At 55.3% G+C, this 25,363-nt stretch overlaps 3 protein-coding genes across 34 annotated transcripts; 2 read left to right on the forward strand and 1 right to left on the reverse strand.

Annotated features, from left to right (window-relative positions):
* Positions 1-1,827: 1,827 nt before the first annotated feature.
* Positions 1,828-8,883, forward strand: PHOSPHO1 (phosphoethanolamine/phosphocholine phosphatase 1). 27 transcript variants are annotated; one of them, XM_072780174.1, is made up of 8 exons: positions 1,832-2,055; positions 2,530-2,630; positions 3,285-3,387; positions 4,755-5,044; positions 5,293-5,403; positions 6,197-6,315; positions 7,059-7,929; positions 8,509-8,883. In XM_072780174.1, exons 5-8 carry the CDS (start codon positions 5,359-5,361, stop codon positions 8,800-8,802), a joined length of 1,329 nt encoding a protein of 442 aa, XP_072636275.1. In that variant the 5' UTR covers positions 1,832-2,055; positions 2,530-2,630; positions 3,285-3,387; positions 4,755-5,044; positions 5,293-5,358; the 3' UTR covers positions 8,803-8,883. The 27 variants fall into 27 exon arrangements, with proteins under 27 accessions (XP_072636286.1, XP_072636287.1, XP_072636283.1 ...); XM_072780185.1 differs by lacking the exons at positions 2,530-2,630; positions 4,755-5,044 and adding an exon at positions 6,701-6,858 and having other exon boundaries at positions 1,828-2,055; positions 6,157-6,315; XM_072780186.1 differs by lacking the exons at positions 2,530-2,630; positions 4,755-5,044 and adding an exon at positions 6,701-6,858 and having other exon boundaries at positions 1,828-2,055; positions 6,157-6,315; positions 7,189-7,929.
* Positions 8,884-9,181: 298 nt separating this feature from the next.
* ABI3 (ABI family member 3) lies at positions 9,182-19,584 on the reverse strand. Of its 3 annotated transcripts, none has more exons than XM_072780193.1 (8): positions 19,140-19,583; positions 14,331-14,498; positions 12,906-13,082; positions 11,255-11,340; positions 11,025-11,120; positions 10,705-10,853; positions 10,059-10,196; positions 9,182-9,692 (listed from the first exon to the last, which is right to left on the reverse strand). In XM_072780193.1, exons 1-8 carry the CDS (start codon positions 19,254-19,256, stop codon positions 9,529-9,531), a joined length of 1,095 nt encoding a protein of 364 aa, XP_072636294.1. In that variant the 5' UTR covers positions 19,257-19,583; the 3' UTR covers positions 9,182-9,528. The 3 variants fall into 3 exon arrangements, with proteins under 3 accessions (XP_072636294.1, XP_072636293.1, XP_072636295.1); XM_072780192.1 differs by having other exon boundaries at positions 10,705-10,856; XM_072780194.1 differs by lacking the exon at positions 12,906-13,082 and having other exon boundaries at positions 10,705-10,856; positions 19,140-19,584.
* GNGT2 (G protein subunit gamma transducin 2) lies at positions 19,358-23,987 on the forward strand. 4 transcript variants are annotated; one of them, XM_072780197.1, is made up of 6 exons: positions 19,358-19,541; positions 19,787-19,943; positions 20,045-20,083; positions 20,941-21,049; positions 21,865-21,986; positions 22,406-23,987. In XM_072780197.1, exons 5-6 carry the CDS (start codon positions 21,903-21,905, stop codon positions 22,529-22,531), a joined length of 210 nt encoding a protein of 69 aa, XP_072636298.1. In that variant the 5' UTR covers positions 19,358-19,541; positions 19,787-19,943; positions 20,045-20,083; positions 20,941-21,049; positions 21,865-21,902; the 3' UTR covers positions 22,532-23,987. The 4 variants fall into 4 exon arrangements, with proteins under 4 accessions (XP_072636298.1, XP_072636297.1, XP_072636296.1 ...); XM_072780196.1 differs by having other exon boundaries at positions 21,871-21,986; XM_072780195.1 differs by having other exon boundaries at positions 19,362-19,541; positions 21,889-21,986.
* The last annotated feature ends 1,376 nt before the right edge of the window (positions 23,988-25,363 follow it).

The raw sequence follows: 25,363 nt of genomic DNA on the forward strand, positions 1-25,363 counted from the left end.
TAATCACCAGGATCTTGATTTGAATCTAGTGCCTCCTTGGGGACAAGGATGTCCCCAGGGATGACCTTGGACAACTCATCTGGTCTTTCTGAGCCTCAGTTTCCTTGTAGGAGAATGGGGATAACCCTGGAGTGCCCTGCTAGGTGAAACGAGGAGACACAGACAGGGCACTAGGTTGAGCCAAACACAGCAGGCAACGTGCTTCACCACAACGAACATCTAAGACCTACAGTGTGCCACAGTCTCTGTGCTGGGGGCCATGGGGGACACCACTCCATAAGACAAATGTGGTCTCTGCCCCTCTACTGCTGACAGGAGAGAAGGGGTAGCAGACACCGAACGAAGGGCACGGTGTGGGGTAAAGGCGAAGGCAACCAGGCTGGGAGCCCAGCTCTACCATTCACCTGCTGGGTGATCCTGGGCAAGCTCAACTGCTTGTGCCTTGATTGCCCAACAGCAAGAGACGCCACGAGTCGTTTCATAGAGTGGTGCGGATTATCTTTACTGACACGTGATACTATACTGACAGCATTTACCACGTGCTTTGGTAGCACACAAGTGATCGGTGTAATAAAAGGAGCTTCAGAAAAAAAAAAAAGGAGCTTCAGGATGTGTGACAGAGGTCGGGCTCACCCGGCAAACAGGGCAGGTGTGTTCCGGAGGAGGGAAGTCCCCAGGAAACATCACGTAAATGCTGTGAAGCATTCATTCTCCTTTGTACATGTGGAAACAGCACACACCTGTCCTGTTTTTTTTTTTTGTTTTTTTTGTTTTTTTCGTTTTCCCCTGGCCTGTTCTTTAAGGGACCCCTAGGCCCTGCACAGAATTCCTTGCGACCGCAGTTCCCTGTCTGGTTTCCTGCGCCAAGGGCTCCCAGATCATAGAGGGCCTTTCCACCCACTGGCTCTCTTGGAAGAGCGGGGCACGGAGAGATTTTGACCCAGGCCTGAGGGCTTCTAGGCTCTGCATCCACGCAGCTCCTTTGTGACCCCATGGGCCAGGTGTGCCTAGGTTTGAACTCCCGGCAAATAACTGCCCCTTTGTGAATATTCAACCATAAGTGCAGAGACCTAGTACCCTAGTGCCTGGTTCATAATAGGTTCTCGGTATATATAACTTCCCGCTCTCCGCTGTAGTCGAAGCATAAGCTTCTCCTCAACCCCTCAACCATGGGAGGGAGGGCAGATGGAGCTTGGGGCGGCAGCGGCTGGACTGCTGGGGCGGGCGGGGACGCAGGGGAGGGCGGCTCGGCACCAACTCTTAACCAAGCACAAGAGAAAGTGGGTTTTTTATTTACAACATCACTTGCAAAAGGCAAACAACTGGGTCCTTAAATCACTGCTCACGGCGAACCCCTTTCTCGGCGACCCCCTGTCACCTGTAAGGGAGGAAGGGTCCCAGGAGTGCCGCGACTCCGCGCGGAGGGCAGAGCTAGGCGCACGTGCGAGACGACGCGGTTCCCGGGCTGGGTCGACCGGCGCCTACCGCTCGGCGGAGGAGCGAAGAGGAGAATGGGGGCTGGCGGCAGGGGTGCATTTCTGCAAATCTCGGGGCTCGGCGCCCCGGAGGCACAGCCCTGGCACTTCTGGGCGTGTAGGCAGGGACTCCGGCGGAGCTCCGCAGCCGCTCCCGCGAGGGTGCCCCCCACGCTGCTCCCGAGGGAGGCGCTCCACATCCCCTCTCCTCCGCTCTCCCCCCTGCGCGCCTCTCCACCTGCGCGGGCGCTCCGCGAGCCTGCGGGGCAGCCTGAAGGCGTGGTCCGCAGGCCGCCCGCCCCTTTGATGTGCGCCGGCGCCGCTGTGATTGGACAGTCGCTTGTGACGTGCGGGGACTGCGGTGGGCCCGGGTGCTGCGGCAGCCGCAGCGCCAGCCGCGGCTCGGGCTCCGGCTCCCGGGCATTTAAAGGGGACGCGGCGGCGGCCCGGGGGGATGGGGGGCAGGTGGAGGGGGCGGCCCAGACGCACATCATCCACGGGCCCTCGGAACTGGAGGGACTCGTGAGCCGGAGCCCAGAAATCCGGGGGTGGATAAGACACCGCGTCCCCTCCAATTCCCGTAAGCACCCCTTGCCCCATCCTGCGCCCAAATACCTCCGCTAGCCCCACTCCCCCACTCTTTACACTCCAAACTAAGCCGGGACAGACCTCTGCCGCCACCGCTCCCCACGTGAGTCCTGGGCTTCCCGAGGCAGGGCGGGCTGGGGTCCCCGCGAGGGGTGGGGGCTGTGTGGAGTTCGAGGGCGCTCCTTCACGTGTGTCAGTGGGGGAGTCCCCTGGAGCGAGGACCGGAGTCCTCCTTTCTCCCACCCAGGAACGCGGTGCCCAGAGAGCCCTCTATCCCCGACTCGGGCAAAGCGAAGGAATCAGTGCCCCCTTGCTCCCCGCCACCCACCGGTCCCCTGGGCTCCCCGAGCTGCGCGCCGCCCCCCCTGCCCCGCATTGGAGCGAAGCACCCGCCAGCTGGGGGTGTGCCAGAATGCCTGCTTTCCAGCCACCTCTAAAAATATCTCTCCCCCCACTCCACCGGCAGCTGCCACCTCCCTGTCCACTGAGGATCCCCTTCCAGCTCATCCACCCAGGCAGGGCGAGCCCGGAGGGGACTCCTAATCCCAGCATCTTCACGGACACCAGGTCTGCAGGTCCTCGCGGCCAGCTAGCTACTCACAGTCCAAGAGGGTCTCCAGGGCAAGAGGGGGAGCTCTGGCTGCAACTTTGCCTAGAGGCACCCGGGGACTCCTGAGTTCTAATCCCGTATCTGATTTTGTGCCCCCCCCACCCCCCCGGGGATGTTAGCTTTACCTCCCTCCGCCTCTGTTTTTCCTATTTGCTGCTGGTGGTGGTGAGAAGGAAGAAACCATGGCGAAGTTGGGAACACCCTCCTGGGGAGGGAGAAAACTTCAGTTTAGTTGTGGGATCGGGTTCCTAGTGATTGCTACAAGAAGACCTGGTCTTGGGCAGGGGGATTATAACTGTGGTATCTGCAAGTCCTGGTTCTCCATCCCCCACCCCTATCCTGAACATTTCCTGGGGAAAACTGCCCTAGAACTGTCCAGTGGGCTCCATTCCCCTCATTAAGGGGGGGGGGGACTTCAAACTGTTTCCCCTCCCCAGTCCCCATTCCTACAAATGTCTTCTGAAAGCATTTTTGTAAAAGGCGGGTGGAAACAAGGAGGAATCCAGTGATCTGATGTGGAATCGGGGAGGTGGGCACCGCTTTTAGGTGGGACTAGAATATGGACTCCCTGCCACCCCAAAGAAACCCCTTTTCTCCTCTCTCTGCTCTAGCCATCTATCTGGAAAAGCTCAGAGATCCTGTCCCCCTTTTCTCCAAGGGACTCTTTTTGGTGACCACAAAAGGATTTGGTCACTTAGGACAAAGCAGCCAGAGGTGAGTAACCTTTCTGAACATCATGAAAACCACATGCCAATGAGGCCTGGGAACTGTGGGGGTAAGGGTGGTGTGGCAGCACAGCCTTCTCTTCCTGGGGGAGGAAACTCAGGATGCCTGGCTTTCTGCTCTGGGGATTAAAAGAAACAAGGGCAATTCACTAAACGATGATTGTGGAAACGATGTCCCTAAATATTGTTAGATGAAAAAAATGTATGTCTTCTGCTCTAATGAATGAGAATTTTTGCACATGATTAAAAATCAGTATAACATTCCACTACAATTTTAAAAAGGAAAAAAAGAAACAAGGGCAAAACAAAGAGACCCTTTTCTGTGGGATGAAAGTTGGTCTCTGGGTGGCTGCTTGAAGAGCCTGTGTATCTACCTCCCACTCTCTTCTCCCCAAGCCCAGTTCATTGTTTGAGCTCCTGCTTGCTTTTACCACAGAAGTGGGATCCCCTGACCTTTCTCCTCAAACTTGCTGGGCCCCAGGGGGTGGGGAGGGTGGGGATGGGCTGGACACATGATATCAGACAGGATCCTGGAAGTTTGGAACTCCCTCCAGATAGGGCCTGGGGACAGCCCTCCCATTCTCCAGAACATGCCATTCCAGCATACCCATGCCTTCTCTCCCATCTACTCTTTGACTCCTCCCCTGGCCCCCTCCTATTTTTGCCCCCACCCTCCCCCATGTGCCCCATTCAGCTCTGGCAATCTTTCCCAATTCCTAGATTAGATTAAGAGTTCTTATGGGAAAGGCTGAGACCCGCATCCATCCCTATCCAAAGGGCTTAAAGCATATCTGGTTAGGGAGTGGGGAGGGGTGAGGTAGCTCCAGGTGATAGAACCTCTCCTTCTGACCTATGGCCTATTCCTGGGATGTCCCAATCTCTGTCTCAGGGCCACAGCTTCTTCCTGATGTTCTGGGATGGTCTGGGGAGAGTGTCACCTTGACAAAGTCAGGGGTTTCCAGTATCATCCGCTGTCACCACCAGAGGGCAGCAACCAGCCAGAACTTTGCTCCTTTCCCGGTCTAGTTCTGGTTCTCAATATCTTTCCAGATCTGTCCCAGAGGCTTCTATTCTCTCATTCAACCCCAAGATGAGAGGGGAGGAATGGGACATGGGGAGGCCCTGGGAGCTGTAGGAGGTATCCTTTGTAGCTGAGTTGGTGAAGTCCCCACGGAGCCAAACCCTGTGCCCAAAGTCACACAGCAAAGCCACACAGAAATTTCAAACTGACTCCTGGCAGATTGCCAGCCTCTGAAAGCACCAGGGAGGCCAGTCCCAGATCATTGGTTATGCTCAGGGGTCCTGGCCCGCCGCTGTGGTACAATGAGCCTGGTCATCTGCCCCTTCCCTTTTAAGGGCAGAGAGTATACAAGGCTGTGGCCAGATGTTCTTGAATCAGACTCCCTGGGGAAACAAGCACACAGCCCCAGGCAAGTTAACCTCTCTGGGCCCTTCTCACCTGCTGAACTCATGGGACTGCACTGAGCTATGGGGAGAACATGAGTGCCGGTGACGCGTAAACCATGATGTGCCATACACAAGAAAGGTGCAAGGATCATACTGGAGAAAATTAAAGCACTGGTCTCAGACCCTAAGTTCCAGTCTTCAGACCTGTCTTTGGCACCACTCACAGTGGTGACCTTTGAGTAAGTCGGCTAACCTCTCTGGGTCTCCAGTTAATATCACTTGTAACCTCTCAAACATCACAGGGGATTGGTAGGAGGATACCAAATGAGGCCTTGTGGTGTATTTGAGGGATTTTTATTGAGCCCCTGGGAGTGGGAGTGGTTGTTGGTTCCCGGGGCTCAGCAGACGGGACACAACCAGGTGGCCATTGGTGGTGGAAACAAAGCTAGCCGCTGGCCCTCTCCAACAGACCTTGTGTGGTTGTCAGGAGCTCTGGACAACGGCTGGAGGCCAACAGAGTCCCTAAGGTGGTGCCCAGGGTGATGCACTGACAATGAGCGGGTGTTTTCCAGTTGCTGGCCTCCGATGCCTGTCTAGGGTAAGTGGGTCCCTCCAGGGGTCTCTTAGGCTGAGGCCTCAGTCCCCTTCCCATGATTAGGTGGAAGGAGCCCTATCCAGCCCCTTTTAGGTCTACCTTCATCTCTACCACTAATCCCTGGAAGCTTCCATCCCAGGCATGGGGTCCTGATGCTTTGCATCGTCAACTTAAGGGATCTTGGTCCACTGAGACTCCCAGAAAGATGTTGGTGAGACCAGAGGGTGACTCTAGGGCCGAGCTCAGGAAAACCGTTCTAGTAGTGGAGGCAGAGAGCTGGGTCCACATCCCGGCTCTGAAATTAGGAGCTTGGACTCTGTTTCACAAGATGTACCAGGCCATAAACACCACAGGACTATCAAGGGGCGAGTCAGGATGAAGCCAGGAGGAGAGTGCTTGGGTCTGGACTGATTAAGGTGGGAGGCCAGTAGGGAGAAAGGCAGTGTGGATATCCAGAAGCTGTACCTGGTTTGCTCTCTGCCCCTCGGCCATGCACAGCAGCCAGCAGGCAACAGTGGCAGAGACAGGCCACTGGGGGTTTCTGCGGTCCCCAAGTGCTTTGCCTTTGTACCTCACATTTGCACTGCTGTCCCATGTCCTCTGTAGGTGAGACTCTGGCCCCAGGGCTCCACCTCCTGGAGCCACCCCTTCCAGCCCCACTCTGTCTCAGGCTCCCCTAGCATGACCTCCTCCTCCCCGCCTTCTCCTTCCCCACCCTGTATCCACTCCCTGCTCCTTCCCCCTCTGCCTTTTCAGCCACCGCTGCTCTCTTTCCTCACCCCTACCTGTCTCCCAGGTATGTCGTGGCCTGGTGCGGGAAGCTCCTACCTCCCCAAGCCCCACTGCTTCTGCTGCCCGCTTACTTCGGACTCTGGCAGAAACCCCACCTGCTGACGTGTACCTCCCAGGGAATTGGCAAGTGATTAGTGATGAGCTGTTAGGACAGGGCCCAAAAAGCTCCCTGGAGAAGCAGTGTCCCATCCTTGGACCCCTGCCAGGTGGGGTCCATGGGGCTGGAAGCAGCTCCCAGAGAGCCCTACTGGGTTAACCCACCAACCTGGTTATTCCAAGAGCTTAGAATCCAGTCCTCTGGCCAATGCAGAGGTCCAGCTCTTAGCCACCAGCCAGGCCACAGGACCTAGCATTCACAGTCGCATGCCTCGGGTGATACCAGCGAGTGTTGCCTGGAGCCTGGCTCCTTACTGTCCACAGTCCCATCAGCTGGGCATGGCCCAAAAAGGGAATGAGGAGGCTGCTGCAGTTGGGTGAATGCCTGGTTTCCGTGGTCTACGTTTCTTAGGGAAGAAGGGGGTGGAGAGGACGCCACACCGACAACGGGGGTCACTGGAAGTCTCCAGAACGGCCTCATCCATAAACGTCCCCCAAAGGGGTGCTCTTCCCCTCCTCTAAGCTGACCCCGTTAGGCCCCAATGGCCCAGACAAGAGTAGCAGAGACAGGTGCCAAGGAAGCCCTTCTGGGTTAAACCCCAGCTCAGTTCACCGAGAGGGGCGAGCGGGGAGGGCGGGGAAGGCTGGGGCGGGGGCGGGGGCTGGGGCTGGGGCTGGGGCTGGGGCTGGGGCTGGGGCTGGGGCGGGGGCGGGGGCTGCGGCGGCGGCGGGTCCTCCGCCCACCTTAACCTGCCTCGGGTCCTCCTCAGGTCTTGGACGTGCCAGCGCCTCTGGCCGTGGCCCGCTAACCAGCCTCTCCCCGGCCGGCTCGCGCCGCGCCCCCTCTCGCTTGCTCCCTCCTCCTCCTCCTCCTCCTGCTCCTCTTCCCCCCGCTCCCAGGACGGCGGGATGGCCGCGCAGGGCGCGCCGCGCTTCCTCCTGACCTTCGACTTTGACGAGACCATCGTGGACGAGAACAGCGACGACTCGATCGTGCGCGCCGCGCCGGGCCAGCGGCTGCCCGAGAGCCTGCGGGCCACCTACCGCGAGGGCTTCTACAACGAGTACATGCAGCGCGTCTTCCAGTACCTGGGCGAGCAGGGCGTGCGGCCGCGGGACCTGCGCGCCATCTACGAGGCCATCCCCCTGTCGCCCGGCATGAGCGACCTGCTGCAGTTCGTGGCCAAGCAGGGCTCCTGCTTCGAGGTCATCCTCATCTCGGATGCCAACACCTTCGGCGTGGAGAGCGCGCTGCGCGCCGCCGGCCACCACGGCCTGTTCCGCCGCATCCTCAGCAACCCGTCGGGGCCCGACGCGCGGGGGCTGCTGGCGCTGCGGCCCTTCCACACGCACAGCTGCGCACGCTGCCCCGCCAACATGTGCAAGCACAAGGTGCTCAGCGACTACCTGCGCGAGCGGGCTCACGACGGCGTGCACTTCGAGCGCCTTTTCTACGTGGGCGACGGCGCCAACGACTTCTGCCCCATGGGGCTGCTGGCGGGCGGCGACGTGGCCTTCCCGCGCCGGGGCTATCCCATGCACCGCCTTATCCAGGAGGCGCAGAAGGCCGAGCCCAGCTCCTTCCGCGCCAGCGTGGTGCCCTGGGAAACCGCCACCGACGTGCGCCTCCATCTGCAACAGGTGCTGAAGACGTGCTGAGGATGGTGGCCTGCAGGGGGCGCCCGGGCGGAGGAGGGGGACGCGTGGGGTGGGTGGGGGCGAACGGGAAAGACAAACCTAGTTTTACGACTCCCTTTTTCCCTTTCGCTTCGGTATGTCCCTCTGGGAGTTTCGGGAATTTTTCCGGGATCTGCCATGGGGGGGGGGGGTGGCTGGGGGAGGGGAGTTCGGAGCCGTCCCTATCTATGCAGTTAACCCACCTCGGCTGCCTCCCCCCAGTTCCACGGCAACGTTAAAATCTGGAGCCTGGCTCCCCCGAGGTGGTGCGCATACCTGGGAAGGCAGCGGTGTTTCCAAAATCCGTGTCCTCCCAAGTGGGAGGAAGGGGTTCCCTGGCAGGGGAGATTAGAACATCTCCCGCGGCTTTAACTGCTGCCTTGAGCCGCGGGACCTTCCCTCCCCCAGTCTTCCGTTAAGGGGACTCCCGTCCCGAAAGCCTCCTGGCTGCCCCGGAGTCCCAGCCGAGAGAGGTGAAGCTCTCCACCGACTGCCTCAGGCCTAGATCTTGCTTCATCTACCGTGCCCTTCCCCCCAACCCAGCCACTACACCCTTTTTCCTCCAGCCTCCCTTCCCGCGCCCCACCCCCACCCCTACCCCCGCCAGCATTCCCCAAAGGAAAAAAAGCCAGAGGGTACAGTCGCCTCCTGGTGGTGGAACGAGGTAGCACTGTTCGGCTCGGGTCCGTCCAGCCTGGGACCTCGCAGCGCGCGACCGTGGCTCCTCTCACCCCAGCCTCGTCTATGCAGCAAGAGACCAGGGACTTTACCAAAGTCGCCCCGCGGGCTGGGCCCCCTGCGCCCCCCCCTCCTCCCGTATGGAACAGAAAGCCATGATGTTTTAAAGCAGAGCCAGCGAAAGCCAAGCCCCTCCTCCCTCTTTGGTGTTTTAGAGCTATAAAGGAGGTGAAGGGGGAAGAGCTGACTTGAGATCTCTCGCGCCGATGTCTGAAGGGTGAGGGTGAGGCGATGTCGGCTCTCGGGGAGACCCATCTAAGGGTGGCGGGAGTTGGTCCCACTCTGGGAAGAGTGCCCAGCTGGAGGCACCCAAGCCGAACTTCACACAGCAAACAACGGGAACAAGTCGTTGCAGAGGCGTCAGGGGTCTAGTGTCCAGGGCACACAGGACCGAAGGGACGGCAAGGGACTGCTGCGGGGGTGTGGGGGGGAGGCGGCGCAGGCAGAGGGGGCTCAATAATTAGCAGGAGCCTTGCACTCCCTCCTCTCTCTCTGGCCCCCTAGCCTTGCAGGGCAATCACCAGGAGGTCATCAGAGTTTTATTCAAAGTTGGTACTTGCAGCTGGAGACCCCATCCTGCGTGGAGTAGGGTGTCCTCTGTGGACAAGATCATCAAACTCTGGCTTCCAGTTCTTTCCTGTCTGCAGCGGGCCTTTGGGTCCATTCTGTCTCTCCCCGGGACCCCTTCCCACCAAAAGGAGGGGAAGGGTAGGCACAGCTCGCAGACCAAGAAGTGGGCAGCCCTAGTCTAGCCTTGACTGTGGGGCTGGCTTTGTACTGGAGCTCAAGGGGTGCCGGATCGGGAGCCCAGAGAGCCCTCAGCTGTCAGCAGCTGGGCTCCACATAGTTCCCTGGGAAGAATCCAGTCCCGTCTGAGCTGACGCCCTCACACCAGCCATCTGAGTAGCGGCGTGTGATGCAGATGACGGTGCCCTTGGAGAAGGAGAGCTCGTTGTCTTTCTGGCGGGTGTATGGGTACAATGTCACCACTGCAGGATGGGAGGAGAGGTTGCCATGAGATGTGTCTCCTGCCCTAGCATGGGGATGCCAGGGAACATCTAGGGGGATGGGTACAGGGAGTAGGGCAGGAGGTGCCTTCCCCAAAGCTCTTGGGACCACCCCTGCTTCCCCACCTGGGTTAATAGTATTCAGTGCCAGGCCAGCTGCCTGTCTTTCCATCTTGGTTCACCACTCCTGGATGAACGTTTGGTCAGTTCATCAGGAAATAGGGAGGGGTGTGTGTGTGTATAACGGGCTCATATTCACACCGTTGCAGATTCTAGTGTAGAAGAGGAGAGGGGAAAAAAAAAAAAAAAGAAGAGGAGAGGGGATCCCTAGTCCCAGGAATCAGGTACCTTTCTCCAAGTATGCAGCAGGGACCCAGCTAGGCTCTTCAGGCCCAAAGTCTGGTGGGGGCAGTGGTGGCAGCCCCAATTCATCAACATCCAGGGGTAGAGGAGGGGGCAGATCCAGGGGCGGGGGCAGCTCTGGTGCTGGGAGGGAAAGTAGAAAGCCTGCAGGTGTGGCACAGGAAACCCCCCTCCAACTGCCCCCAGGAAACTCCACTGTTCAAAATCCGGGCTCCAGCATCCACCCATTTATGTAATCTTTCTCCAGCCTGGGCCCATCAGGGTTCCCACCACAAGGCCTCTAGTAGGTTCTCAGTAAACACACAAATGTTGAGCGGTGTAAGGTCCTCAGGCTCTGCCACTCAGCTGGGTAACCACAGGCAAGTCACTGAATTTAACCTGTCGGCCTCAACTTGCATCTGTGCAATCAGAGTGTGAAGATCCTCTTAGGGTTTTTAAGTTAAGTGAAAAAAGAGACGAGGAGCTTGAACACAGAGCCTGGTGTAAAGCAGGCGCTAAATTAGCGCACTTCCTCTCCTGTTACCCCCTACCTAGGACGTCCACTGAGCTGGCGGATCGGATGGGCGGGGAGACCTGGGGGACGTGAGGCAGAGACCCCACAGGGGAGCCAGGAGGGGGCGGAGCTCCTTACCCGGCGGGGGCAGGGATACTTCCTCCAGCGGAGGGGGAGGCAGGAAGACCTCAGGGGCCGGTGGCGGGGGTGGGGCCATGCCGGGGAGAGGTGGGGGTGGGGGTGCTGCCTGCCCCTTGGTCGTGGAGCCCCCACCGACACCTTCGGCGCTGCTGAGGACCAGAGAAAGAGGGCTCGGCTAAGTTGGGGGACCCCTTCCCTAACTCGGCATTACCCCCCCACCGGCCCCGCCCCTTCAGTCATCAGCCCAGGCCTGTGCTGCGAGTCGTCTCCACCCTAGTAGTCACCGTGACACCCCCACTTGGACTTGTGGGGCTCACCCTGCCGAGGCCAGGGAAGAGGCAGATGAGGCGGCGGAGAGTTTGCCCTCGGGCACCACTGGGAGCTGCACGGGCTCGGGGATCCGCGGCGGCCTCCTGGGGTGGGGGAGGGGTGGATTAGGGTGGGGAAGGAAGGCTTCCGGCCAGCGGGGTCAGGTGCGGGGAGGAGGAAGTTTGGCTCCTCTGCACTGAGGGTGGGGGAGGAGGGTTTCGGGATCTCGAGGCCTCACCCCAGGGTGGCGGAGGCGGGTGTCGCAGGCGCCTTGATGCTCTTTCGCGAAAGAGTCCCGGTCCGCGACAACTGCGTTGTCAGATCCTGCGGGGGAGCAGGGGGCGGGGTTGACGTCTATGGGGCTCCCCCTCCCCAGTAGCCCCCTGGTCCCAGAAGGGAAATGAGGGAGAGGCGGCCGCGAACTGGGAGGGAGCGCGCGGGGACAGCCAAGTTCCCACTTCTACTTCCCAGCCCCCCACATCGCACCCCACCCCACAGCTACCCCCTCTTGCTGCTGCCTGGGCCCTGGGCCTCTGGTCGACCGCGGGCCCGACGGAAACCTGGAGCAGACGCGGTCTGAAGGCCACTTCCTCTGCACAGCCTAGCATCCGCACCTCGCAGGCGCGCAGAGCATCTCAGTGGCCAGCTTGGTGGGCTCTAATCCTCATAGACCCCAGGCAACCCCCGGCGGGGCTGAGGAGTTGGCGGGAAGGGGGGGGGGAGGGGACCATCACACCTAGAGGTATACCCCTGCCATTTTTAAAAAATGATTTTATTCATCTATTTGGCAGAGAGAGAGCACAAGTAGGGGAAGAAGCAGGCAGAGGGAGAGGGAGAAGCAGGCTCCCCGCTGAGCAGGGAGCTGGATGCCAGGCTGGATCCCAGGACCTTGGGATCCTGACCCCAGGGGAAGGCAGCCACTTAACCCACTGAGCCACCCAGGTGCCCCCCACCTGTCATTTTGACTGGCCTGCAGAACCCGGCTTTGGGAAGCTCAGGACAGAGGGACAGAGCATTTAAAATGCACAAGTGGCAAGGGCCAGCCCACATGTGAGAGAGCGCTTCTGTCCCTGGCGGGGTGTCCCTGAGTGTGGGCACATGAGGGATGCTGTCCTCTGCTATACTCCGCTAGGCACAAGACAAGGGGGACTGAGCTGAGTCCAAAAGAATGGAAGCTGGGCAATGGGAACTCACTGGTGGGGAAGCCTGGTGACTGAGGGAGGGGAGGATAGTCTGTATGCTATGGTATGTTGAGGGTTTCAAGGGGTCGCTGAGATCCAGGGGAGCTTTAATCTCCCCTGGGATGTTGGCATGTGGGAACTGACTACATGGGGTTAGGGATGTGTGCTCTCCCACCTCTCAGGAGATGAGCGGAGAAGGAAATGCTAGTGGCATGCTCCCCATCTTCACCAGGCCCCTCCCTTTTGAATGGCTGCATCCCCACCCCTTCCCACCCAACAGCAAGCAGCTCTGGGGGGAGTGCTCAGTGCCTTGACCTCAAACCTCCAGACAGAGGAAGTTACTGTTCTCATGTGGCTGGGGAGCAATTCTCATGTACACCCTGACGCCTTCCCTTCCTCTCTTCCCCTTCACACACACACCCAGCCCCTGTGGAAGGGGGTGCTCAGATGCACCCTCAGCTAACCATCTGAGGACCGAGTAAAGGCCAGTTATGGAGGGAGGGGTCAGGAAAGACTTTTAAGGAGGGAGGCTTGGAGAGGAGGGGTCCCCTAAGGGTGATGGCTTCAGGCAGTGAGGAAAGATCAGGGAATAAGACTGGATGGAACAAGAATGTGGATGTGGAAGAGAATGAGGAGGAGGCTGGGGAGAAGGGAACCCACTAAACTGAGGGAGTGGTTTGTGGAAAAGAGGAGGGGCCCTCTCTCTACCTTAATCCCATGGCCAATGTCATCCAGGCAGCCAAAGTTGAGGGGTCTCCTGTAGTAAGGCGTGAGGGGAGGGAGGCTGTCGGGGGCGATGACTTTCTGGCCAGGGGGCAGCCGCTGGACGGTTGCTAAGGTGCCAATCTCCCTTCGGGCCACCTTCTCCATATGCATATTCACCATCTGCCATGACAGGGTTTGAGGTGACAGGAGGAGTCTCCATACAGTGCCCCACCTCTTATTTTGTTTTGGCTTGGGTTTTTTTAGATTTTATTTATTCATGAGAGACTCAGAGAAAGGCAGAGACACAGGCAGAGGGAGAAGCAGGCTCCCTGCAGGAAGCCAGATGCGGGACTCCATCCCAGGACCCTGGGATCACAACCAACGGACCTGCCAGAGCCAAAGGCAGGCACTCAACCAGTGAGCCATCCAGGCACCCCCAATACTCCCACTCCAAAGAAGATAGAGGCTTTGGAGTGGGAGTCAGGACCATGGGAAGCAGTGAGGTCCAGAGAGAGAATAAATGTCCCCAGGGTCACACAGCATTTGGGAAAAGAGTTGCCAGGGGAGGATGGAGCCACTTTGGAGCAGCTTCCTGGTGGAAGAGAATGAGGGTTATTATTAGCTGATCAGGCGCCAGAGGAAAGGAGGAAACACGGCACCCTTGGGGCGGCTGGGAAGAGACCAGTGCACTCGGTTGGCTCAGAAGCAGAGGTGGACAATGCCTAGATGGTAGAGAACCGTGACTGGATCAACTTGTCTCTTTTGGGGGACAAAGCAGTGAATTAAGTTCCTCTTAGAATGTTCTGTGGGGAAATTCAAGACACAGAGAGGGTGGGGACTCCGGTCTGCTGGGGTGAGAGTCACACCCTGCAGGGAACATGTGGGTGATGCACGGGCCAGGCTGCTGTGTGAGTGGATCTGTGCATGTGGTTGATGGGGCAGTTCCTCAGCCAAGGATCCAGGAAGGAAGGAGGGTGTGTATGCTAGAGGGGCGGGAGGCACCATAGGGTGGTGGCAGTGCTCTCAGGGCTGAAGATGACCTTGCCAAGCAAACACTCTGGGAGGAGGACACTTATTAAGTCATTGCCTGTGTTTAGATGGAAACAAGTCCTCTGGCCTCTTTACCGTATGAGGCAGCCACCGTGATTGGTAAGCAAGTCCTGCTTGCTACCTGTGGGATAGAATTCAGATAGAATTCAGAAAGAAAAAGGACTGCCTTCAAGGAGTTCCTAGTCTGGTAGGGCAGCAAGCCCAGCCCTGAGACATACCCACAGAGATAGGGAGGTTTGAAACTCTTGGGAAGTGCCAAGCTTCCATGGCCAAGTGAGGCACTTGGAGGAAGGCGGGAGAGAGCTTTTGCTGGAGAAAATGTCTGAGTGGGGCCAAAGAATTGGAAGCTCACACAAGAAGCCCTCCCATACCCCTTACCTGGCCCAGTGTGTTCACACGCGCTTCCACCTGCCGCAGCGAGGCCGCCTGCAGGTCCAGCATACGCAGAGTATGTCCAGCCAGGTTGCCTACTTGGTAGGCCACGCTGGCCAGTGCCTGGGTGGTAAAGGCCATGGTCTCTTCCAGTGCCTTCCTCTTGTCTGTGGCCTGTAATACACATAGCTCTGGTCTGAGGACGGCCCCTTCCACGGGATCCGTGGGTAGGATAGGAGAGGGCATAGGGATCACGGGAGAAAGCAGTAACTCAAGATGTTTGACGTGGTTTCCATGAGAAAGACACTGTAGTAAGAGGGACTCGGGGATATTAGGAAAGCAAATCTGTGGCCCCAAGGAATGGATGCAAACAGAGGAGGAGATCTCCGTCCTCGAAGAGTCCAGCTGAAGATTGACCCCACCACCTTTGGAGGACCTTTAGAAATCAAGGGTGAAGAGTAGAAAGGAAAGAGGAAGGCAGTAATTTCAAACTTAAAAACCAACCCAATCGACATCAGGCCCCCCCTGTCCTAGACCTTCTTACTGGAATCTGGGAGTAAGGGAGAGTGAGGGTGATGAATCTGTGCCTTTAAGAGCTCCCCAGGTGACCCCTGTGCTCCTTTCTCCAGTCTGCAGAATAGTGTTTGGGTACCAATGATCTAGTCCATTTTATAGATAAGGAAATTGCAGCCCAGGGAAGAGGGACTTCATTCATTCCCTCCAGTAGCTTCCCAATATGTGAGAATAAAATCCAGACTTCCAATCATGGCCTGTATAGGGTCCCCACAAGGCTGACTCTGCTTTTCTCTCCCCATTCTCCTCCACCACTCCCTCTCACTTCCTCCCCTCCAGGCACATTTGCCTTTAGGTTCCTGTTCTCCATCAAGTTAAGATTGTTTCCACCTCAGGGCCTATGCACTTGGTGTATCTCCTTCTAGAACCCTTATTATTAAATCTCAGCTCCCCAGAGACACATTTCATCACCACCCTAAGATTCCCCTAGCCTACATCTGTATCGGCTCTCTACTATACTTACCCTGTTCTCTTTTCCTCATAGTACTTAGGACTATCTATCAGAAGTGATTTATCTATTTACTTCATTATCTACCCCCCAGACTAAAATGTAAGCACGGTGAGGGCAGAAAGGCTGTTTGTTTTATTCTGTATCCTACCCTGGATTAGTGCCCAACACAGATGATACTTCATAAATATGCATTTGTGAGTTAATGAATGTGAAACCTATACTTTCTGGGCATCTCCTTACTGCATGCCAGGCACTGTACCAGGCAGGGTCACACTGCCAGTCAGCAGTAAAAGGGTGGGAAAGAATAGCTAAAGACAGAAGAAGGGGTGTTTTTTTTTTCAGTTCCAGATCAGACTAAGGGCTAGAGCAAAAGTTCTTTGGCCATTTGGTTCCCTAGGCAGCTTCCTCATCTCAGGTCAGATCATGGAGCTGCTGCAATTTAGCCTGTAGCCTTCTCTAGAGAAGAGGGAGGAGCCCAGGGCAGGTCTGGGCCAGGCCCGGGCATGGGCAGACAAGGCTGCAAGCAGTGTCTTTGCCAAAGAGCCCGGGTGCTCCCTAGAGCCTGTCAGTGGAGAGCGGACCTAGAACCTATCGGAGCAGGGTGCTTCCATTGGAGCCTGAGCCAAGCTGAAGTCTAAAGGCAGGCCCAAAATAAATAAATAAATAAATGAAAATAAAGGCAGGCCCAGAACCTTCTGCGCAGCCCTGCTCTGCTTTTCAGTTCCAACAACTAGGTGCTCATTTGCATGCAATTTACATTTCATCAGCATATGTACCCAAAAGCTTTAGAAAAGGCAAAGAAATCAACCCAGGATGTTTGAACCAGAAAGGAGAACAGGTCTTATTCTAGTTCAAGACCATTCTTCTTCTTCTTCTTCTTCTTCTTCTTCTTCTTCTTCTTCTTCTTCTTCTTCTTCTTCTTCTTCTTCTTCTCCTTCTCCTTCTCCTTCTCCTCCTCCTCCTTCTCCTTCTCCTTCTCCTCTTTCTTTCTTCTTTCTTCCTTCTTCCTTCTTCTTCTTTCTTCTTTCTTCTTTCTTCTTTCTTTTCTTTCTTCTTCTTCTTCTTCTTCTTCTTCTTCTTCTTCTTCTTCTTCTTCTTTTTTTAAGATTTTATTTATTTATTTATGAGAGACCCACACATAGGCAGAGAGAGAAGCAGGCTACCTGCAGGGAGCCTGATGGGGGACTGGATCTCAGGATCACACCCTGAGCCAAAAGCAGACACTCAACCACTGAGCCAGCCAGGTGTCCCTAGCTCAAGACCATTCTTTAATAGACAAGGAAAGGAAAGTCCAGAATGGGGTAGTGACTCCTCCTCCTTTGGTCTGCACCCAGACTTCCTAGCTTGCCTCATCAATGCTGTCCCCTGGTTGGCCTGCCATGTGGAACTGTCAGCCCAGATGGTCCGCTTGGGCCCAGCTCCAGGAGCCTGGAGCTGGATACCTACTGACCCCTGGTTTGGGGCTTGGCCCAAAGTTAGGTCCAGAGGTACAAAAATATGAGATCCATTGTCATAGCTGTCTGCTTATTCATCATGCAGATTACCTTGTCTGTAAACTCAATGGACTCTGACAGAGAGAACTCTGAAGTCAACCCCAGCCTGCCTCCCCCCATTCCCCATGGGCTTCCTGCACCTGACTGGGGTGAAGGGAGGGGCTGAGGGAAGGACAGGGGGCGTGGGAACCAGGCCTTCTTTAACGGTAGTTCTGAGAAGTCATCCAAACCCTTTGAAAGCATTTGCTCCCCAGACTGAGATCCTCCCCTGAGAGGCCAGGAAAGGTAACTAAGGTCAATTAATTAGTGTTCTGCATGAAGGAAGCAGGAGCCCGGGGACTCTGACCTGGGGCAGGGCTTTTGGTGATTTTGCAAGGGCAGCTTCACCTCACTAGAATTGACTTTCATTATCTTTCATCCTTCCGACAAATGATGATGATGATAGTAATGGTCATAGTTTCCATGTATCCTGCCCTTCCTAAGTGACAGGCACTGGGCTAAGTGCTTTAACACATTTTCACATTTAACCCACGTGACCATGGTAAAGAGAGAGGTGTAAGAATCAGAGAGTCAGCTTGCCATGGGTCCTGTAGTTGGTTGGTGGCAGAGATGGAAATTGGACTGGGTCTTTGTAATCCTAAATCCTGTGTGCACACACTGTGTATGCAACAAAGGAGAACCCATCTGGAAGAGCCTGGAGCTGTGCAGAGTTTACCCAAGAAATGGACAGAACTGCTTCTCTCCTTGTCTGTAGAAGGCTACCTTCCAGCACCACGAGAACCGGGCTGGTTTACAAGCCATAGTCCATCTCATCTGTAAGCTGGTCGGTCATTCAGCATCTACACCAACAGCAACTATTCAACTAGAGGTTTGGGGGTGGGCTCTTGAGTCAGAGTTCTGGGTTCAAATTCAGACTGCCACTAGCTTAGGGACCTTGGGAAAGTGAGTCAATCTTTCTGAACCCCGGCCTCCTGCTGTGGAATGGGAGTGCTTCTCCCCTCTCTGGCTTGGGGGAGGACTAAAAGAGGCCATGTGGGCAACAAGCCTGCCCAAAGGAAGGGTGCAGAGTGTTCTCACTGGTCTCATCACTGACTCCCTTTAATCTGCCATTTTCCCATAAGCACTTGCTACTTTCATTTTTTTTTTTTTTTCAACACTCTTACTGAGCCAGGAGGTCCCCCGGGGCCTGTCAGTGCAAATAAACTGTCTTTAAGTCATACGGCATGTCAGGCAAGAGGTAAAGAGAAGGAGAGGAGAGAACCGGCTTCGGAAGTCAGGAGGCTGATGCTCAGCTTTGCTACATCCAAGCCATGTGACCTTGGACAGTCACCTTGCCTCCCTGCGCTGCTGGTTCTTCATCTATGAAAGAGGAATAATAATACTTGTCTCATAAGGTGCTTACGAGGATTAATGGGAAAAACAACAACAACAAAAAAACAGGTGCTCAATTGTTGTTGAGTTTCCCTCCCCACTCTTCCCTTGATCTGGGAATCTATGTTCATGGTCCTGAAACCGCTACACAATTTAGGAAAGTTCTAAAAAGTCTCAGTTGTCGGGGCATCTGGGTGGCTCAGTCCTTAAACATCTGCCTTTGGCTTGGGTCGTGGTCCTGGGGTCCTGGGGTCCTGGAATCGAGTCCCCGTCGGGCTCCCCACGGGGAGCCTGCTTCTCCCTCTGCCTATGTCCCTGACTCTCTCTGTGTGTCCCTCATGAATAAATAAATAAATAAATAAAATATTTTGAAAAATAATAATAATAATAAAAATAAAGCACAGCTGTCATCTTTTTGCTGGTAGACAGCTCCCAGCAGTCACGTTGTCCATCCCCCTGCCTCTGTGCCTGACCCAGCTTAGTCTGATGTCTGTCCACTCTCGCTCAAATATCAGGGAAAGGAATCTCCCCCTGTCAAGTTCATGACACTGTCCAGGAAGTTCAGAAGGCCCACCTAGAGTCGGCCTGCAGATGCAGTAATGATGCCACTATTTGTTTGGGGACAAGTCTGGATCTGAGCAGGACCTGGGAGGGAGACAAAGATAGAGTGAGGAGCGCTAATGGGATAGAGGTGTGAGGCTCCAGGAGAGGCAGTGGGGCACGGTAGGGCTGGGTGGCACGGGGTCAGGGCTGAAGTTTGAGGGGAACAGAATGAAGCCGAGGCCTGGGGTGGAGGATTTCCCATCCGCACCCGGGCCGAGCACCTGTCAGGGTGGCTCCCGCAGTCCTGCCTTGGAGGTGGGCTCTGGGCCTCTCGGGGCGGTGGTGGGAGGCAAGGGTGTCGGGGCCTGTGCCCACTCCGCCTACCTGCACATAATTGTCCACGCAGTAGTCCGCGACCCGCAGCAGGGAGCTGTGGTTGCCCCGCAGAGCCTCCCGGCCCGTGGGGATCTCGAACTCCTGTAGCTGCTGCAGCTCTGCCATGGCCCCCAGCCTCTGGCTGGCTCCCCAGGGAGCCCGCTGATTTTGTGCCTCACCCAGCCGTTGATTGGTCGCTCTGCCTTACCCCCGCCTCACTGCTTTTGGTTTCCTCTCCGTGAGAGACCCAAACCTGCTTGCAAAGGGCAGGCAGGCTCATTCCGGGACAAGAGGAAGTCAGTCCCTGCCCCGAGGGCCTGTGCATCTCTGCCCCCGGCCCAGAGGAAGGGGGAAGCCAGGGGCGCCTCTGGGGGCCCAGCCCCCCAATCCCTCCCAGCAGAGGAAGCCAAGGTCGGGGCGCTGTGATTGCTCATGGGCCTGGAAAGGAAACTGTTGGGGGGGGTTGGGGGGGGAGACAGAGGAGGAAGGGGACTGGCCTGCTCTGGGTGGGGGGTGGGGGTGGATTTTCCACTCATGGAAGGGGAGGAAAGGGCAGAGGGTGGGGGCTTCCTTGGGAAGCTCAGGGATGAGTCACCAAGGGCCTGGGGAGTGGAAGGTGGGTAGGATGTGGAGACCAGTCATGCTGGGGGCTGTAGGGCGGCGCAGAAACAATGGAAACCAGCCAATTCAGCAGCAAGAGGAATCAGCTCAGACACCAGGAAGACATCCAGAGGTCCCCTGAGAAGTGTAACCAAGCCTCTGAAGGGTTCCATGTAAAGAAGCCCTAGTCTACAAGCTCTGTGCCTGATGGAGGTAAGACCAGCTGTAGCATGTGGGATTCCGATTAGACAATAGGAAGGAATTGGCTTTGAGAAACACCACATTCAAGTTTCTGATTAACTCGTTGGTTTTAGGAAGCAGCAGTGCATGGAGCACCAAGCTGTTCTCAAAAGGTATGTGCTCTATGTCCTGTATTCATAGGCAGTTGGCCTAGAGACTTCCAGGCTCTTGTCCTGATCCTAAAGTCTTAGCACTCCTGGCTGTGAGTGGGACTCAGACCCCAGAGCAAGGCAGTCAGGATGGACTCCAGGCCTCCTTTCAGCCAGACAAAAAGAGGATCCTTTATTGACCATATTGATTATCTTAAGCATTTGCTTCTCGAGAGGGTCCCCTTGTCATGGGACAGGTGTCAGCCTGAGCAAGAGCTCAGTATCTATTAAACAGCACAGCCCTTGGATGGTCCTGGAAGGAGACCAAGAGAAATTTCAGGATGCAGGCCCTGTGCTCAGCAACTGGTGAGGGAGACCCACACTCAAGGCTCAGAAGGAGGCATGGAAGCCAAGAAGCATGGACATGGGCATTAGAGGTGGCCATGGCCCCACGTGTTGATGGCACAGCATCCTAAGTGAGGAGTCCGTTTTTATTGAGTAAGCAAAGGAAGACTGAGCTTAGGAGAACCTTGCACGGTGTAATCGTGGGGCTCCGATGGGAGACACAATGGCTTCTTGGGTGAGGGAAGTTAGGAGCTGGTCCAGGACTTGAGTCACTGAGAAGGCCAATCTCAGAGCTGACTCAGAGGTAACGGAGGGGAGGGCTTAGAAGAGAAGGCACAGGGAGGAGAGAGTGAAGAGGGGGATGTGTTGGGTTGGAGAGTGAGAACTGGCTCTAAGCCAGAAGGGTCACTAAAGGAGCAAGGCTGGGAGCAGGTGTCTGCTCCAGTGGCAGGGAGGGCTTGGAGGCTCAGGCCAGCGGATGGGCTTAGAACCTTGAGCCCATGATCAGCTTAGGCATCAGAGATTTTGGCTTCCAGACCATCTGCTTTATCTGAAGACTTTGAGCCGCTGAAGAGCTGGGACGCTCGAACACCATCTTACCTGAGTCGGGGACAAGTGACTTGAATACACACTATTTCTTGGCAGGTAAGAGGGGCTGAGGTTGCACTGGGCTGGGATTTAGTCTCAATTACTAAAGTTGGGCACTTGGCAGGCCTTCCTGATAATCCTGTCCTGATGATGTTGATATCAGTAACTATAATATTAATAGTAAATATATTATTCATATGTGCCAGACAGAGGGTTAAAATATTTTACATGCATTATTTTCTGAGGACTTACAAAAAACTCACACAAGGTAGGTACTGTTCTTTTTTTTTTTTTTTGACACCCAAATCTCTTTTATTGGGGGGCACTGGGGGCGGGCCCAGGGCCCAGGTATTGTTCTTATACTAATTTTGCAAATGGAGACACTAAGCCTCAAGGAGGTTGAGTGACTTGCCTAAGCCTCACAGCTTGGAAGTAGCTGGGAAGAACCTGGATCAGAACTGGAGGCTGGCAGGCTCCAGAGCCTTTCTCTTAACCACTAGGGTACACTCTCCCCTGGCAGGACCTGCTGTTTCCTAAAAAATGTCTACCTGTGCCATTATGTGGAACAATAACTTGGCTTCCCAAATCTGATTCACTGAAAGAAACTCCTTTTCTCTCCCTTCTCCATGCTCTGATTCCTGCTTCGTCCCTGGGCAGCTCCTTCTCCAAGGGCACAGCCTGTGCCTCCCCCACCAGACTGGGGGCATCCTCTCCTCCAGAGTCTGGACTCCTGATGGGGTCGGGGTGGGAGTGAATCTATGGTGTGAATATGCAGAGTCTGAAGGAGGGGCTGCACAGGGAAGGGGGTGGAAGTTGAGGTGTGAAGGGTGCAGGAGGGAGCTGCGGGGAGCCCAGGGCATTTGTCATACCAGCTGCAGAATCCTGTCTGGGAGCAGGTCTCTGGGACAGGATGGCCCAGGAGCTCAGCGAGAAGGAGCTACTGAAGATGGAGGTGGAACAGCTGAAGAAGGAAGTGAAGAACCCAAGAGCTCTGGTGAGCCTCCTCCTCCCTTCCCTGCCCCTCTTCTCCATCATATCCTGGTCCTCACCGAGCCGAGACCCCAAGGGGAAGGGACAGGCCCTCAGGGTGGTGGGCCTCTCCAGACTGGCAGAAGGAGCATGAGCAGGAGGTGCCTCTGGGACAAGGGAGGAGGCAGAGGGAGGCCAGGGCTTACCTCCACGGAGAGCACACCCCACTGCGCAGCCTGGAGGGCACAGCAGGTGCCTGGCCCAGCACCCCAGCGCCCTTAGACGAAAGAACTCACCCCCCACTCATGCCTGTCCCTTTCTCTCTCTCCTCTCCAACTTCAGTCCCATCCTGTCCAGGACCTGTTTTTTTGTTTGTTTTTTGTTTTTTTTTTTTTGATCCTGACAGACAATCAAGGGCTGGAACCACCCTTTGTTTTCTCATAGATTTCCAAGACAGGAAAGGAAATCAAGGATTATGTGGAGGCTGAAGCAGGAAACGACCCTCTCCTCAAAGGCATCCCTGAAGACAAGAATCCCTTCAAGGAAAAAGGTGGTTGTATGATAAGCTGATGGCCCTGGAGCCCCTCCCCCCGGACATCTGTCCCTGCTCAGCCCCCCTGCTCTGCACCAGGAACCGAGCTTCCCGGGGACACCCAGGGACCCAGGGAATCATCCCCTTCTTTCAGCCACAGCCATGGCATGAGTAGACCCCTGGCCCATGCCCTGGGATCCACTCCCCACTCCTACCTTCGGCTCTCCTCTACTCCACCTGCTGGGTCACCACTGGCCCCACTCAGAGGACAGCTTCCCTGCCTCAGCAGCTGGCACCTTGTGTGGTGGGATTCAAAGAGCCCCGAGACCCCAGATGGCAATCCTTAGAGACATTTACTCCTCCCCGAAGCTGGGTCATCTTTCCCTCTGCACTCTTCCTAGGACCCAGTCTCTTATTCAGAATAGTTTGGGTTGAGGCCCAGAGTTGGGGGCTCCTTTTGTCCCTCATCTGCAGGTCCAATCCTGTGGTCATCCTCTAAAGTCACTTAGATCACCCCAGAGGGCCTGAGGCCAAAAGAGTCTATAAAGTCACAATGTCATGATTGATTTAATATTATGGAGTGTCTGTTCCTTGCTGGGTACTAGGACGAGAAGAGTGGCAACACAAACATGGCTCGTGTCATATTGTTTAGCAGAGAAAAATATGGAGCAAAATAAGTGCCACTCTCTGGAGAGGACCATCCAGGTGGTGTGGAGCCCTGGGGCGAGGTCCCTGTGAATTGCTGCAGGCCAGTGGGCCATGGGGTGGAACTAGGCAGACAGAGGCCCAAGAGGAAGATGGAATGAAGACTTAAAGCACCCAGTGAGCTCAGCTAAGGACTCTGTTCTGCACTGGTTGCAAGGGGAAGCCTAGGAGGGGGTGAAGCAGCCAAGGGACAGACGGGATTTGACCAGCGGGAGGGAGGCCAGATCCTGCTAAGGAGGGCGCTGGTTCCTGGGCCTTGTTAGCAAGCAGATTATAGTCTTACAGAACCTCAGAAGTGATGTGGGAGCAGAAGGCAAGCTAAGGACAAAGCACTAGCTGACACCCCACCACTCTCAGGTGGGATGTGTGTGACATTCCTCAGGCACTCCTGGCTGCCCTAAAGCTAAGGGAACGAAAAACCAATTGTTAATTTATAGAGATTACAGTCCTGCAAGACAAAATGTCTTAGTGATTTACCAGGGGAAAAATAACCCTTCTGGAAGTTAGGTTATTGATAACCTAACTTCCAGAAGGAAACTCCCAACTGTCTTACTGTTAATGCTTTCCTAGAGGGAAAAACCATCTGAACTTGATGATGGCAAGGCGTCTAGTATCTTGTAGGCCCTCTTTAGCATACAAAAATTCTTTTGAAAACCTCCCTTTTTCCTTACCCCCAGCTCCCAAGTATATAATCTGTCACCTTTCACGACCCCCTGAAGTTGGGCACCTGGCAGCTCTTTCTGCCTACGGGTCCTGTCCCCGTGTTTGAATAAAACCATTTTGCACCAAGGACGTCTCCAGGATTTTTTCTTGGCCATTGGCTCCGGACCTCACCCCACCAAACCTCAGCTACATCCCAAAACTACATCACAAGGACTCACTTGATACAATGTGTTCAGTGCAAAGTCTGTGGGGAGGATGAGGAGGACCCAAAGGAGGGCAGCCTAATCCAGCTGAATGGATGAGTTGAATCCTAGAGGGAAAAACCGATAAAAGCCTCTAGAAGAAGGTGATATCCAGAGCTGAATCGTAAACATTTCAGTTGTAAATGGGCCGATACATGGCAAATCTGGTTGAAGTGGCTTAGACATGAGAAGGGGAAAGAGTAAGAACCAGGGTTTGAATACACACACCTACCAGGTTGGAGTGGAAATGTCCTAGGAGGGGCCTAGATCTTTGGAATTCACTTCTAGAGGTGGGGTTGGAGGGGAACAGAGGGGTCTTCGTGTAATCCACCTTCACCTGCTGGGAGTGACCTGGCAATGTTTGCATTGGTGCACCTGGATAGCTCCATGGTTGTGTCTGCCTTTGGCTCAGGTCGTGATCCCGGGGTCCTGGGATCCAGTCCCACAACGGGCTCCCTGTGAGGAGCCTGCTTCTCCCTCTGCCTGTCTCTGCCTCTCTCCCTGTGTCTCTCATGAATAAATAAATAAATAAACTACAAAAAAAAAAAAAAAAAAAGAAGGAAACTGAATTCTGACAAGATTAAAAGGAAAAGAACGAAGGCAGACAATTAAGGAGATGATCATTAGATTGAGGGAATGGCCCTCTTAAATGTAGAGTGGGAGGTGGGGTGAGAAGTTCTTTGGGAAATAAAGTTTTCAAATCTTGACATCTCGCTGAATGATGGGTGAGGGAGAGGGAGTCGTCTGGGATGAAGAGTTTCTGGTTTGGGAGATGACTAGATAGACTGAACCCAAGCGTGTGAAAATAAACCTAATACAATGCAGTGATCCACTAGAGCTGCCAACTCGCCGCAGGTCCCAGTCCAAGGTCATGCCCAGGCCTACTGGAGAGGTCATGGACCCCTGGTGAGAATCCAGGCTCTTCTGGGGAGTGTCCAATGCTTTCCCAATTCCTCCTAAAAATGCCATCCTGACCCCAACTCATTCTGCAATCTCGAATAAATTCAGCCAATCTCATCCTTGGGAAGGAAAAGAAGAGGAATGAGGAAGAAGAGATTTATTTATTATTTTTAAATTAAGATTTTATTTATTCATGAGAGACACAGAGAGAGAGGCAGAGACATAGGCAGAGGGAGAAGCAGGCTCCATGCAGGGAGCCACCCAACGTGGTACTTGATTCCGGATCTCCAGGATCACGCCCTGGGCCGAAGGCAGCCGCTCAACCGCTGAGCCATCCAGGGATCCCGGAAGAAAAGATTT

Source organism: Canis lupus, chromosome 16 (assembly GCF_048164855.1).
Source record: "Canis lupus baileyi chromosome 16, mCanLup2.hap1, whole genome shotgun sequence".
Lineage (NCBI taxonomy): Eukaryota > Metazoa > Chordata > Mammalia > Carnivora > Canidae > Canis > Canis lupus.